General features: G+C 38.2%; 1 protein-coding gene across 6 annotated transcripts in view; it reads left to right on the forward strand.

The window, feature by feature from the left end:
• Nucleotides 1–14,973, forward strand: part of nsd1b (nuclear receptor binding SET domain protein 1b) — a 22,234-nt gene that overhangs the window by 1,607 nt on the left and 5,654 nt on the right. For 4 of the 6 annotated variants that reach the window (XM_016491975.1, XM_016491974.1, XM_016491973.1 and 1 more), the window contains 17 exons: nucleotides 1,183–1,894; nucleotides 2,389–2,530; nucleotides 2,689–2,861; nucleotides 2,952–4,797; nucleotides 4,894–5,006; nucleotides 5,106–5,388; nucleotides 5,609–5,709; nucleotides 6,095–6,140; nucleotides 6,585–6,757; nucleotides 7,202–7,330; nucleotides 9,160–9,283; nucleotides 9,388–9,588; nucleotides 12,129–12,308; nucleotides 12,504–12,660; nucleotides 12,766–12,971; nucleotides 13,646–13,758; nucleotides 13,845–14,114. In XM_016491975.1, coding sequence (XP_016347461.1) covers nucleotides 1,544–1,894; nucleotides 2,389–2,530; nucleotides 2,689–2,861; nucleotides 2,952–4,797; nucleotides 4,894–5,006; nucleotides 5,106–5,388; nucleotides 5,609–5,709; nucleotides 6,095–6,140; nucleotides 6,585–6,757; nucleotides 7,202–7,330; nucleotides 9,160–9,283; nucleotides 9,388–9,588; nucleotides 12,129–12,308; nucleotides 12,504–12,660; nucleotides 12,766–12,971; nucleotides 13,646–13,758; nucleotides 13,845–14,114 — 4,608 coding nt within the window. In that variant the 5' untranslated portion in view covers nucleotides 1,183–1,543. Of the gene's footprint in view, nucleotides 1–1,182; nucleotides 1,895–2,388; nucleotides 2,531–2,688; nucleotides 2,862–2,951; nucleotides 4,798–4,893; nucleotides 5,007–5,105; nucleotides 5,389–5,608; nucleotides 5,710–6,094; nucleotides 6,141–6,584; nucleotides 6,758–7,201; nucleotides 7,331–9,159; nucleotides 9,284–9,387; nucleotides 9,589–12,128; nucleotides 12,309–12,503; nucleotides 12,661–12,765; nucleotides 12,972–13,645; nucleotides 13,759–13,844; nucleotides 14,115–14,177; nucleotides 14,339–14,973 lie in introns of those variants that run through there. The other 2 variants (XM_016491978.1, XM_016491976.1) reach the window with 2 other exon arrangements.

Here is a 14,973-nt window from a genome sequence, read left to right on the forward strand (position 1 = left end):
TCAGTGTTTGGTCAAAAGAGATTTCAAAAGATTTGCAAAAGTTATTTCTATAGAGTGGGGTTTCAAAAATCTACGCAGAATCCAAATAGACACTCGTACTCTACAAATAATTGGTAGACTACAAAAGTCTCTCCAAAAGCAGGACATAATTTTCAAGGAGGTCAAAAAGAACCTCAACGTAACATCTAAAGATCTTCACGACATTGGCTAAGGTTTGTGAGTCCACCATCAGGTAGACATGAAGTATAGCAAGGAGGATGCTATTGCTTCAACGAGAAGAACAATGCTACCTGACAAATATCATGTGGATGAGCCAGAAGACTAATGGAAATACATTTTGTGGACAGAGTCCAAAATAGAGCTTTTTGGTTTTAATGAACTACTACATGTGGAGAAAACTAAAGACTGATTCAAAACTGGGAATGTCATCCCAACTGTTTAGCACAGTGGTGGCAGTTTAATGGTTTGGGCTGCTTTGCCCTTACATGTGGAGAAAACTAAAGACTGATTCAAAACTGGGAATGTCATCCCAACCGTTTAGCACAGTGGTGGCAGTTTAATGGTTTGGGCTGCTTTGCCCATCTTGCCATCATTGTTGGAACTATGAATTCTGCCTTATACCAGAAAAATTAATTCTCTTAAAATGAATAAGGAAGTTTTCCTGCGGCTAGACCACCGCTCTAAACACTACTTTTGTAGCTTGTCTACCATTGAAAGGTTCAAGTAGAAGAAATGTAATGTTTTGGAATAGCCAAGACAAAGTCCTGATCTTAGCCCAACATTTCCAGCATAATAATTAATAAACACGTGCAAATATGTCATTATATACACATAAATTAATTATATATTTTATATGTAGTTAAAAGACATAAATATGTAAACAACAAAGCTGGTCACTTGTTGGCAGCTCTCATTTACTATTACTACAATACCTTACTATTTATAACATTTTGATACGTTTTCACAAAAGCGCACACAAATTTGTCTGCTGATCTAATTTCAAGCATTTAAGCTTAACCTTTTAAATCTAAATGCGTTTTAAAGAGGTGTTTCAGTCAGTTGAGGGAAAACTTTGAGTGGTGTGTATTATTATCAGCATTTTAGAATTGTCAAGCACTCTTTTTTTTTTTACACCCAGAGATGAAGTGAATGTTTATATGCATATACAAATTTGTTTTTCAGATAACGAAGCAGTGCCATTATGATTCGCCCACATGTGCATACTCTCAGTAATGCAACACATTGCCCCGTACCTGTCCACAGGTGCCTGATCCACTAGAAAGTACATGGAAAACATCACCAACCAGCAGACAGACACTTGGCTTTAACCCTCGACCGTCCTGTCTCCTCTGTCTATGGGTTAAAGTCTAAGAGTCAAAGCTTACTCACTTATCATCCCTAGAGAAGCCTTAGAAATCTGACCTTTGAGAATCAGGACCTGCCTCTGCCTGACAGGGACCCACAAGGCTTATGGGACAGTGTGCACACAAGGAACTCAGGGGGCGTGGTAGCCAGACTAAGTTGTTGACACATCTGTCTCAAAATGGATGCAGCTTTGACTGACAGCTGCACGTCCCCACCCAGCCCTGATTTTAGTCTGGACTCATCCAGTCCGTTTGCAAATGGACTGCACTTTGAGTCAATATTGTTTGAAGATGAGGACAAGGATGAAGTTATGGATCCAGAGATGGAGTCTCAACTGGAAGGAGCGTCATGTGGCTCAACGAAAGAACATACAACAAATACAAATTTGAAGACAAAATTGGATGTCAAGTCTAGAAACAAAATTTCAAATGCTCGCGCATCTCTGGGGCAAGAAGCTGTATTTAAAGACAAGTCTACAAGTGATTGTGGGCTTTCTTCTCTTGTGAGCAGGTCTGCTGGGATTATAATGGCAAGTTCTGGTTCTGTCCCACCATCCCCAACATCAAACCACTACCAGTATTTTAGATATCTCCTCATACTACAATCAACTGTGGCACTAGCTCTTCAAAATGAGAACATGTACAATCTTAGAAACTGATACAATTTTCATTATATTAGCTTAGAGAGCAGTACATTTTTAAAATTTCGAAACTCTTCTTATGCTTTGGGAGAGTATATATTTTGCATCAAATGCCATTAAGCAATAATTGTGTGGTTTTATTTTTGTATTTTCAGTCTGACCATACATATGCATTCTTGCATAGGCAGGTCTTTGACCAGAGAGAGAGAAAAAATTAAGTATTTACTAATATAATAACTTAAGAGATATATTCTCATAAAATGCATATGCTAAAATTCTGAATGAATCATATGAAATATATTTTTTTTTTAATGTTTTTGTAGGTGATACTGAAAATATTCAGCTGTAAATTAAACTCATTTATATATGATGTCTACCAGCAGACAAAAAAAATGAAAACAAAGACTCTACCACCAGTGAAATATTTGGAGGGCGAAGTAATATGGGCTAAATTCAACCGTAGACCATGGTGGCCATGTCAGGTGACTGTTCACCCAGTTGAGGGTGTTTACCACAGAATTAAAGGTAAGTACACTAACACAGAAGACATAAAACCACAGAACACCCATTCCTAACGTTATGAACCATATTCTCAACTTTTTCAATGGCTTTTGCCCCCACATAATCCACCCAGAAAAATCAAATTGTCCTTCCTTACATTTCTTTGTGCGATTATGTTACAGAGCCACCAAATAGGACCAATCGTCAGTATTTCCTCAAGACATTTGGCGAACCTGAAGAACAGGCATGGGTCCCTGAGCGATCTACTCATATATTTGTGGGTGGATATCAGTTTAACAATCTCCCTTTTGTGAGAGGAAGTGGACGCCAACAAGATGAAAACACCAGACACTCTGTAATTTCTGAAACATCCTTTCAGTTAAATGGATATTATGACACCTTTTTAAAACCCTTGTGAAATTGTTACTCTTGGGTTACTTTGCAGATACCCAAGCGTTTTCTGAACTCTTGGAGAGCTAGTGTGGTTGAAGCAGAAGCACTTCTCCTGGAGAAGCCAAGGGTCACCACTCCCTGCTCAGACTTCACCAAAACAATCTCTGAAGGAACTTCAAATAACACAGAAAACAAATTGTCCGTGCCAGTGAAATTACCCAACTTTAGTCCTCTGACCAATGGAACAGTTACACAAAAAGACCATCTGAACACCTTACCACATAATCAGGGGTCTAAAAACAAAAAGAAACAGAGAAAGAGAAAAAAATCGGAGGAATTTCTTTGTGAGAAGGATAAGATTATGGAAGCTTTGGACAGTCCCTACTCTGACATTGATTCTGTACCACAGATCCGAAGATGTCCCAAAAGCACTGAGCAAATTTCAAAGCACTGCGCTGTTAATAATCAGTCAAACTCAACCTCAAGTCAACTAACCATTGCAAATGACAAAGAAGTAAAGAAGAACGTGGAGAACCAGGGTGGCCTTTGGTTTAGCAAAACAGGGAAAGGTCAGGTCAACGGGGGACTTAGTCGTGCTGGCATTAAATCTGTAAACTGTTCTTTTGGGAAGGTATCTTGTAAAATTAAGATGCCAGATTCCACAAGCATGAAACCCAAAGACAATCACATCACCGTAATTGAACATCTATCTACAGAAGCCAGGAAAGCTCTCGATAGGAGAGTGAAGTGCCTTCCAGCAAGTAGTCGACTGATGACAAGAGCACTGAAGGCGATGGAGGAGGCTGAGTGGATGAAGAAACAACTGGTAAACCAAGAGTCAGCATCAAATGTCGAAACAGAGAATTGTGTATCTTTTTCTGTTGTTACAGTGCCTGAAACAACAGATGTAGACAACTATGTCCCTTCACAGAAGATGCCAACAACAGCAAGATGTGATCTGAAAGTGGACTCAAAAAGTAACATACGCACCCAGTTATCATCGGATCTTCTGAGTTGTAAAGATGATGCAAATTTAGTCAAATCTGAAGATGAAACTTCTTTGATATCTCAAGCACCTGTTGCCTTTCATTCATCCAAATGCAAACAAGAGAGTCATGCTTCCGATTCATGTTCTAGTTCTACTCCATCTTTGCGCTTAAAGATGGAAGATGTGGAAAACATGAAAGAAATAACCTTCAAATCACTAGCAAATGAACAGAGTGGCCAGCCTTTGTCATTTCATCCTGATGCAAACTATACGTTTAGCACATTCCTAATGATGCTCAAGGATATGCACGATAGCCGGGAAAAAGATGGAACCACATTGGTAATAGAACCGTTACCCGTAAATGAACTTATTAAAGAGGAGCCATCACTGATTCTGGACGTAAAAGATGAGATGAACACAGTAAACACAGTGGATCAACAAAAATGTCAACTGGGCAAAACTCCATCAAAACAGAAGATGAAACCAAAGTCTGGGACAAATATGATCCCGGAAATTCAGCTAACCTCTACTGTGTCAAAAAATACTCAAAGACCTAGCAAAAAAAATTGTTCAAAAAAGAAAACCACTGAGATCACGGCAAATATCCACTCAAAAGATACATTTGACGAACTGGTATCTGAGCACCCTCCGCCCTCAGAAGAACCAGACACCAAGTTCTCGGCTAATGTGCCTAAAAAGCGTTGGCAAAAGTTTGACCAAGTCAGTGACAAAGCGTTAAATGTAGTCAAAGTTACTTGTATTCAAGAAACAGAACAATTACCCTCAGAAAATTGTGACGTTTTGGTGGGTGATACAAATAAGTCTTGTCCATTTGTGCCTGGGAAGGAAACTACAATCAATGCATCTGAAAATACTCAAGACAACTGTCAAAAAAATGACATCCCAACAGGTAAAATTTCAATGTAATCCATGCTAACATCATCTAAGGAAAATATGTAGTTGTGGAATTTTAAAGTGGGCTCAAAAATTTTTGTGTTTTTCACAGAATGCAAACGTATTAGAAAACCTAGCAAAAGACTCATAGAATGGACAGAGGAATACGATCAATTGTTTTCCACTAAGAAGAAAGCAAAAAAGAAACCTGAGTCCTTTACTAAGGTAGCTCAGTTTATGCTAGCTAATCAAGTTGGATGTGGAAGTTTTCTTGTATTCTGTAATTTACTTCCGATTCTGGCAACTTTTTAAACTTTTGAATAGGTTGAAAACAATAACTGCAGTGGCCCAGTGGAGAAAACATCTGGCGAAAGTATACAGAAACCTCAGGTGACAGAACAAGGTGTGTCAAGGCCCCTGCCAGAATTACAGACTCCTCCTCCAGAAGACCTGTCTCGGAGCACTCCTTCAATAAATCCCACGCCATGTCAAGAGAGGCAGGTGTTGTCTGTAGACACTCTTACTCCACCTCCAGAAACAATCCCATCACCGTGTGCTGAAATTTGTCATAAGGAGGAGCTTCAAAAACAAAATGCTATAGCCACTGGTGAGTAGCACTTTCTGAAAGTTTACATAATTATGAATGTTTGGAAAATAGTTTGATATTTCTGCCACGTTATTTTTGCATTGGCCATATGTAGACCTATTGCAAGCCAGAGCCACTTTTTATTGCTTTTTATTTTGTTTTTAGGGCTAACCATATTCAGTACTTTTTATCAGAACACAAATAACAGTCAAAATAAATTATTTTTTCATCATTTAAATAGGTGATGGTGTGTGTCTAAGCACAAAGAGACAACGGAAACCCACCAAAAAGATTCTGGAAAGCTCCATAGAAGCTGAACCAATTCTTGTGCCAAAAAGAAAGGTACTTGTTTAAACTATAACTATTTTAGAAAGTTTACTTTGATAGATAACTACATAAAGAATATTTGTTATAAATAAAATCTTGCAATTGTAGTCTAGTTTTTTGTTTTGTTTTAGCCAACTATTAACTACTACTTTTACCTCAATAAACTCCTACCTGCTGCTTATTAATAGTTAGTAAGGTAGTTGTTAAGTTAAGGTATAGGGTAGGATTAAGGGATCTTAAATATGGTAATGCAGAATAAGGCATTATTATGTGCTTTATAAGTATTAGTGAACAGCCAATATGCTAATAATATGCATGCTAATAAGCAACTAGTTAATAGTGAGAATTGGTCCCTAAACTAATGAATGGAAAATTGGACTAATAGCATGATCATTCACAGGTGAAGTCACAGAAGATTTGCTCATCTGGACAATCTGCAAATTCAGGTATGATCATTTAAAAGCTTTCGAAATGGTTTGTTATTTTATTCAAATCATAAAGTTAACATTATTATTTTGGGGCATAGCTGACAACCAGAGACAATTCCAGGACCCTGTTTCTTGAAAGTTGTTCATGGAGACCATTGCCACCAAATTATGTGTTAAATGACACTGATAAACTTAATAGCAGGTTAATTCAGGTTAAGATCAGTTCAGTAGTAGAAGTTATATTAGAAGAGACTTTTATAATGCCTGTGATCAGTGAATTATATTCAGTTATGTCAAATCATGAGTTTTTCTTCCATTGATGTTGGAAATGTGAAGAAGCCTGAATCTCAAATAATCTTTTGGAAACAAGATGTCTCTAAAGCAGGGATATTTTAGACAGGCTGCCACTGAACATTTGTGAACCTTGATTGTATTTTGAATTAATGTGTGTTGTAAATGAAGGGATGGGACAACAATCATCAAAAAGTAAGAACAAGCTGTCTTTTGAGTCAGTCGACACACCAACTGCCCCAATCCTAAAATGCACAGAGATGGAGACAGAAGTTTCTCCTCATGCAGTTAACCCAGAATCAGCTGAGGATGGTTCAGATGATCTCAAATGCTCAGAACCAGAGGTCAGTAAAATGAACTAGTCTTATACTTCTGTTGTTTCTTAGTGGCCACTTTATTAGGAATACATAAACAGCTACTTCATAATGCAAATTTGTAATCAGCCAATCATACAGCAGCAAGAGCACACAGGCATGCTCAACAGGTGGATACCATAACAACATCATCTTTGGCCAGAAATATTAGAAAGGTGTGCATTATAAACTGGCCAATGTAACTACCGTAGCTTCTCACATAATCTGTTTACATGTCAGTCATGTGCAGCATTATGTGTCTAATTAAAAAAAGTATTTGATTAAAAAATAAATCTAATTTCTAAGAACATAGATTGAAATGCAGTATTCAGTGCCACAATACAAATAATAATAAAAAAAATTAAATCAGCCTTCCTAAATGCTCTCTTATTTAACTAACCTGAATATGTGGCATTCATGTTGTATTTCATTCAGATGGTTGAATCTAGTTATGGCTTGTGTTCTGAAAAAGAAGAAAATTCACAATCCGATGAAGGAGTCTCTGATAAAAGGCTCTCAGTGGAGAAAGGAGGCAGCACTTTACTCAAGGAGAATGTGTGTCAGGTAGGTGTGTTAATGAGAACTATAGTTGTGTCCAGACCAAGAGACAATAACAGTTATGTCATCTGCCACTTTAAATGCTTAAAGGGGTCCTATTATGCTCTTTTGATTTTGATTTTGTTTTGGGGGTGTACTAGAAAATGCTCTCATGCTTGGTGGTTCGAAAAACACATTATTTTTCACATAATTTACATTATTAAAATACCTTTCTCCCCAGCCTGGCACAAACGGCTCGATTAGTTCCGGCTTTGATGAAGGTCCGCCTTCCGAAAAACAAAATGTGTTGTGATTGGTTAGCTGTCCCAGTGCGTTGTGATTGGCGAACAGCTTAGACGGTGTTTCAGTACTGCCACGCCCCTTGCTCCGTCTTTCAACAAAAGCTTTTGGCGAATCCGGCACTGTACTCCCTCATGTTGTGGAAGCTGTCCTCAGTAAAATGCACAGCACACAATAGCAAATTGGGGTTATAATGCTCAAGAACAGAGTTAAAAAATAAATTGCAACCACTGTTTCCTGACATCATCTGCTTTCGGAAGCCCAAACAAAGACGTTTGGGCACTGAGGTGAAAAAAAAAACAGTTTCAGGTGGTCGCACACCGGAAGAGAAGCGCAGCGTCTATTTTCTATGAGTGTAGGCCAAGCGGCAGCCTCCCGCTCTCTCTCGTGAAGCCAACAAGGAAGTGACTTAAACTGTAATTCATAAACTGGCCGCTTAAATGAGCCGTTCGTTTTATATCCCCTTTGATATAAAGGGGATATATCCCCTTTGGAGTGGACTTTGAGATTTGTAACTTTCTAGATCTTTTTTATGCCCAAACATACACACTACACACTGACTAAAATTAAAAAAGTGAAAAAGCATAATAGGACCCCTTTAAGCTCATTAAAATCTCATTAAAAATGTCTGTCAATGTTGTTGTTTTTTTTTTTTCCATCAGCTTAAAAAAATCTGTCTTTATTGTTATGTGTACTTTGCAATTATCATTATTACTATTTATCATTTAACTTGTATTGTCTACCTTTTATTTATTTTATTGACATAGCAACACATACAATCATACTACAGTTAGCATAGAATTAAAACGATTATTATAAGTTCATAGTTATCGTAATAGCTACTGTCCCATACCGAACTGGCATTTATTTTAGCTAACAATTATTGTTAGTAGTAAAACAAAGGAAGATAAAAGAAAAATTACTGAATTATCATAATATTGACAATAACCTGTATTTTTATTCCATGTGGAGCAGTTTCCATAGGCTTGAAGCTGCGATGAAACAAAAAGTAGCAAGAGATCTTTGTATTATGATGTACATTCATGTGAAATGGATTATCAAAGAAAGTAAAAAATGTAGGTTGGGGACTTAAATGGAGGCAGATCTGAATGCAAGCTTCTAGACAATTGTAAGAAAGAGCCGGGATTTATGTGGACTAAATGATTGGAGAAGTCCAGCATCCATTAGCAGAGAGAGGTCTGAGAACAGAGACAATATCATTAAGAATTATTCGATTGAAATAATAAGAATAATACAAATTAAACATAGATGGATGAATGCATGGATAGATTATTCACAGTAAGATCTATAACATGCATTTAGAAAATAGGGGATATTTTAATTTCAAGCCAACTTTAACCATAGACAGCCGACAGTGTCAAATATCATTTTTCATTAGATAACTTTTAACAATATTTAAGACTAAAAGTGGGGGGAGTGATCTTAGGATGTTTTAGCAAATTGATTTATCCAATCATCTAAAATGTTACTTCACTAAATTCATCTGATAGCCACGGTATATTAGAACACACCTCAATGACCGTCTGTTTCTGAAGGCATGTGAGAAGCAGGGAGACCTCCTTCTCTGTGAAGGGCAGTGCTGTGGGGCGTTCCATCTACAATGCACTGGCCTGAACGAGCCTCCTACAGGGAAATTTTTATGTCATGAGTGCACGTCTGGTAAGAGCCGGCTTCATAATTCACACATCAACTATTTTAAAAAGTCTTGACATAATTGTAGTATTACTGCTCTTTGACAGCTGGTTTTGTGAATGTTTTACTAGGTATACACTCCTGCTTTTCTTGTAAGAGCCTGGGTGAGGACGTCAGGCGCTGTATGCTTCCAGGATGTGGGAAGTTCTACCATGGGGAGTGTGCTGCCAGCCATGGACCCACAGTACCTCTGAACCGGGCTTTTCGTTGCCCTCTCCATGCCTGCCTGTCGTGTTTCATCACAAACCCTACCAATCCATCTGTATCTAAAGGTTTGTTGTGCTTAGAGCAGCTACATTCTACATCAGGTGATGCTACATGTGAGGGCTGGTAACCAACAACTGCATCTGAAAACAGCTGGTTGGTGGCAAAAAAACTTTTTGTGTGTAATATTAAGTCCATAAAATGTAGGCAAGTTGTTATTTTTTAATTTTTGCAGGTTTAAACATTAGGAAATACAAAATGACCATGCACACTTATTTTAGAGCTGGCCAGGACATTTACCTCATCATGGCAGCAGTCTTTGGATGTTGCTTTTGTTGGGGCAGTGTTCATTTGCATTAACAGACTACACAACACTACAATCTGAACAGACTTCAGAAAACAAGGCATCATACACATGCAGACTTTGTAAATGGTCAGGGGCGGACTTACCCATTAGGCAAAGGTAGGTGACCACCTTGGGCCCCCAAAAGCCAAGGGCCCCCTAAAATGCTTTTCATATAGGAGATGCGCATTAAATGCTGGCATGCGAACGGATGCTGATTACGGTGTTTATTACCATGACAACCGTCTGAATTGAACATGCTTTTTGTGTATCCTGCTTGAAGGAGATGAAAATATTATGCATCTGAAACTGTAATTAAATATTGAGAAACAGTGTGTATTAGGGCTGTCAAAATGGCTGAAAAACGAAAGTAAAAATTTTTACTTAAATATTATCAAAATTCGAATTATATTCGAATTTAAAATGCATAATTTCAGTTAGGGTGAAGAAAAGCTTTTGGCTTCTCTCCTGAGGCCACAAGAGGGCGCATCGAGCAAAATATTACTAATGCACATTTATTCAAAGCATGAAGATGATATGACTATCTGTGAAAAAAGTGCGTAATGTTTAAAATATTGTTTATAAACCAATTATAATTAAGTTGCTTAAACAACTATAAACAAAACAGCATGTATGCATAGTTTAATACATAGGGCCGAAAGCCAATCACACAGAGTACATTTTTCATTTAAAAACACGAGTTGCAGTGGGATGGGGAAAAAAACTGACGTAAAGTCTCAAGATATGTTTTTTCAAAGTTGAACTTGCATTAATTTACATGGCTTTCTAAACATGCGGCTTCTTTTGTGTGAGACGCGAGTGCAACGGTGATCGATGTCCCTCTAGAACAGGGGTGTCCAACCCTGCTCTAGAAAATGCGCGAAATATGCGTTCTGTGTGAACGGCTTGGTTTCAATTTTGACGTAAACAAGATCTTCTCCGCATTGATGTTCTATTTTCACACAATATTTGTAATTAACAATGCTAGTGTTAACAACGCTACAATCTAGTGGCTTCAACTGGATAGGCTAACAAAAACATTAAAATGCAATGACACTTACATCGTCATCGCATCCTGGTGCGCCACTGATAAAGCTGCCTCCTTAACGCACTCCTAAAATGTGGATTTTTATTTTAAATTCGACAAATTCAACATTTTTTTGGACAGCCCTAGAGTATATGACACATGGTATGATTTGCTTACTCATTTATGAGAAGGAACCAAGTATAGAGGACACATACGCAGTTACTTTTTTGGTTGATCTTCTTAGGTGTGTAAATGTATAATTGCCTTTTCATTTCATAGTTAAAATAACTAAAAATAAATGTATTTTAAAGTTTAGAATTAGACAGCCTTTGCACACAGGCTTACGCTGGTAACTCATCAGTGGACTTTCCTTGTCAATATAGGTTATATTTTTCCACACTTTTCTCATTCTATATTTCTGACGTTCCAAACGCGCCTCCTACTGGCAGAGAATGAAAGTTCAATTTCAATAATCCAGTCTGTAGTTTCTGTTCAATGCGAAAATCCACCCACATAATCCCGTTTTAAATTAATATAATAATTTATACTTCTGACTCACCCCTGTTAGGGCCCCCAATTCACTAAATCTGCCCCTGTAAATGGTTACACAGAAAAACTGGGCATCATGCACTAAAAGACTGAGGATCACACACTACTGGATTTTTAAGTCATTCCAAACACAACATGTCAAACAACTAATGTAGAAACGTGCCTCATTGCTAGGAGATGCGTGACAAAAGAAAACAATGTTTTCTAAAATCAGCAAAAAATAATCAAACTTCAACTGGATGGAATCATAGTATGAAGATTAAATATCAGAGTTTATGCAGAGTCTATCATACACTGCACAATCTTCGGTGAAATCTGCAGACTGACTATGATTTTGGTAACTAACGTTGACTAACTAACCTCCAGACTGCAAATCAGGACAAAAATCATGTTTGTCTAAATTATTTAAAAATAAAACACTAAAAACTAAAATCAATCATTTTAAATGATAAAGGTGAATTTAGGCATCACAAAATTATAATTTTACAGTATGAAAAATACTTATTCATTTTGAGATTAAATATATTTATAAATTTAATATATTAATATCTATAAAATATATTTTTTAAAAGCCGATAACCAATATAGTGCTAATATTTCATACTCACAAACGTGTTACAGCATGTAAATTACACATATTTTAAATTTGCATGCTTTTATTATGAAATTCACTGTATTTTGTGTCTCAGGCCAGCTAACCCGCTGTATCAGATGCCCTGTGGCATATCATGCCAATGATGACTGCATACCAGCTGGGAGTGTCACACTCACCGACAGCAACATAGTGTGTCCCAATCACTTCACACCAAGAAAAGGCTGCCGCAACCACGAGCATGTCAACGTCAGCTGGTGCTTCGTCTGCTCAGAAGGTTAATTCAGCTGCCTTGGACACCAATTTCCATTACAATTTGCACCTCTGATTTCATGTGCAATAAACCATTTCTTTCACATGGCTTTAGAAATCTTTGATGATTCTTTCAGTTCAGCTTAAAGAATGACCTTATCAGAAACATTTCCATTTCCAAAACACTTCCTCTCTGTATCTGTATCACTTCTCTCTACAGGAGGTAGTCTGCTGTGTTGTGAGTCATGCCCTGCGGCGTTTCACCGAGAGTGTCTGAACATCGACATGCCAGAAGGCAGCTGGTACTGCAACGACTGTCGTGCTGGAAAGAAACCGCACTACAAGGAGGTAGTGTGGGTAAAAGTTGGCCGCTACAGGTCAGCAACCACAAAACCCACGCTTAACTTCTTAACATTTACTGTCATCAATTCCTGGCTTTTGCAATCATTGTACACAACAGTTTCTGCTCTACTGTTTGATAGATGGTGGCCGGCAGAGGTTAGCAATCCCAAAGACATTCCCGAGAATATTCTACGCATGAGACATGATGTCGGAGAGTTCCCGGTTCTTTTCTTTGGCTCTAATGACTACCTGTGGACTTACCAAGCCCGTGTTTTTCCTTACATGGAGGGCGATGCCAACAGTAAAGAGAAAATGGGAAAGGGAGTTGACTCTACTTATAAGAAAGGTATCTTTTGTAACTAATTTTATTTTGCTTTTGCTATCGGTAAGCGATCAGATTAACATTTTTAGCTCAGTGAACAAAATTGGTGTTAAAATTGATATATAAAATGATGACAATTCATGTTATTGCCCATATTCAATGCTATTCTGTCTAAATAAATTTAAAATAAAACGCTAAAGCAGAAAGTAAATAATTTATGCATCACAACATTGTAATGTACGGTATAAAAGATGGATATTCATTGTGAGATTTGCTAACGGTTTCATTTAAGTGTTAAATTATTAGTCTTTCTAAAAAGTAACTTTAAAAGAATTTTAATTTGGGGTCAATGGGCTCCAACACAATGACTTTCATTTATAGAATAAAGTGTTGGATGCTGGCAAAGATATTTCAATTACATATGCAGTAGTGACCTATACCAATAAATGATTAAATTGTGGCTCATAACCAATATGGTAAAAATATATTGTGCATACCTAAAAAAATCCAATGGACAGAAACTACATATAAACATGCTAAAACTCGTGGAACTTCTTACCAACTGCATAGAAATGCCTTGACAAGCATTCAGAACACCCTAGCATCCTGAAGGTAACTATTGTAAAAATGAAATGTTGCTCAAATCAGTGCTCAAATGAAAAATGATTGCTAAAATCCAAATGTTCAATGTGGTTCAGCATTGGAAGAAGCTGCAGTAAGGTTCAAAGAACTGCAAGCCGAGAAAGAACTACGGCAGCTGCAGGAGGACCGACGAAATCACAAGAAACCTCCACCATACAAACATATTAAGGTACATGCTCCTACGAGATACACTATGAGATTGATTGCTAGCTTTATATAATGACATTACAAGTCCTAACTTGGTCAATCTCTTAGGTGAACAAACCAATTGGCAAAGTGCTGATCATTTCGGCAGATCTTTCGGAAATTCCTCGCTGCAACTGCAAAGCGACGGATGAGAACCCCTGCGGTATGGATTCAGAGTGCATCAACCGCATGCTGCTGTACGAGTGTCACCCACAGGTGTGTCCCGCAGGTGAGCGCTGCCAGAACCAGTGCTTCACCAAACGACAGTACTGCCAGGTGGAGATATTCAGAACGCTGTCTCGAGGCTGGGGGCTGCGCTGTGTTCATGACATCAAAAAGGTATTTAAATGACATTTTTTTCCCCCAAAACCTGATCTGATTTCAAATGTTCTTCATGTGCAGGGACTCCATTAACCATCATTAGGGGATATCGCACCGGAGGAACGTTTTCATAGTTTCCATACCTATTGGTGTAAGGAACGGGGAACACTGTAGAAACTGGGAAAAATTTTAGTTATCAGAATGCCTTTTGGGGGACTAAACACAATAGAAACTACCAGAGACTAGGGCTGTCAAAAAAATTTCGCATTTCGAATATTCGTCGAATTTAAAGGGGTCATATGATGCAATTTAAATTTTTCCTTTCTCTTTGGAGTGTTACAAGCTCTTGGTGCATAAAGAAGATCTGTAAAGTTGCAAAGACTAAAGTCTCAAACCCAAAGAGATATTCTTTATAAAAGTTAAGACTGGTCCACACCCTCCTAAAATGCCTCGTTTAAACACGCCGCCACATGTCTACCTCACTGTGTGGGAAGATTTGCATAACGCCGCCCAAATGTTCACGCAAAAAAAGAAGGCGTAACTTTTATTCTCGCTGTAGTATTGTTGTTGCCGCCGCCATGTCGTGAAGGGGCTGTGTTTCGTTGTGAAAGCGAAACTACTTTGTTTGTCCTTCCAAAAGAGGACGATATCCACTTCGTCATGCCTACAGCTGATCCGTGCTGGTCGCTGAGGAAATACATCAACTGCGCGCTGTGGATCGCCGGATCGGCTTTCACCGTGGACGAAGCAGAGTCAAGCCTGGGGTCGTCACATGTGGTTGCCGCAAGCCCGCCCGGCCGTGCCGTTCTCAAGCCCACCGGCCACCGCTCACTCTAGCCCGCCGTGTGTGACGCTGTGTGTTTCGTTGTGAAAGCAA

Source organism: Sinocyclocheilus anshuiensis, unplaced genomic scaffold (assembly GCF_001515605.1).
Source record: "Sinocyclocheilus anshuiensis isolate Anshui unplaced genomic scaffold, SAMN03320099.WGS_v1.1 scaffold943, whole genome shotgun sequence".
NCBI lineage: Eukaryota > Metazoa > Chordata > Actinopteri > Cypriniformes > Cyprinidae > Sinocyclocheilus > Sinocyclocheilus anshuiensis.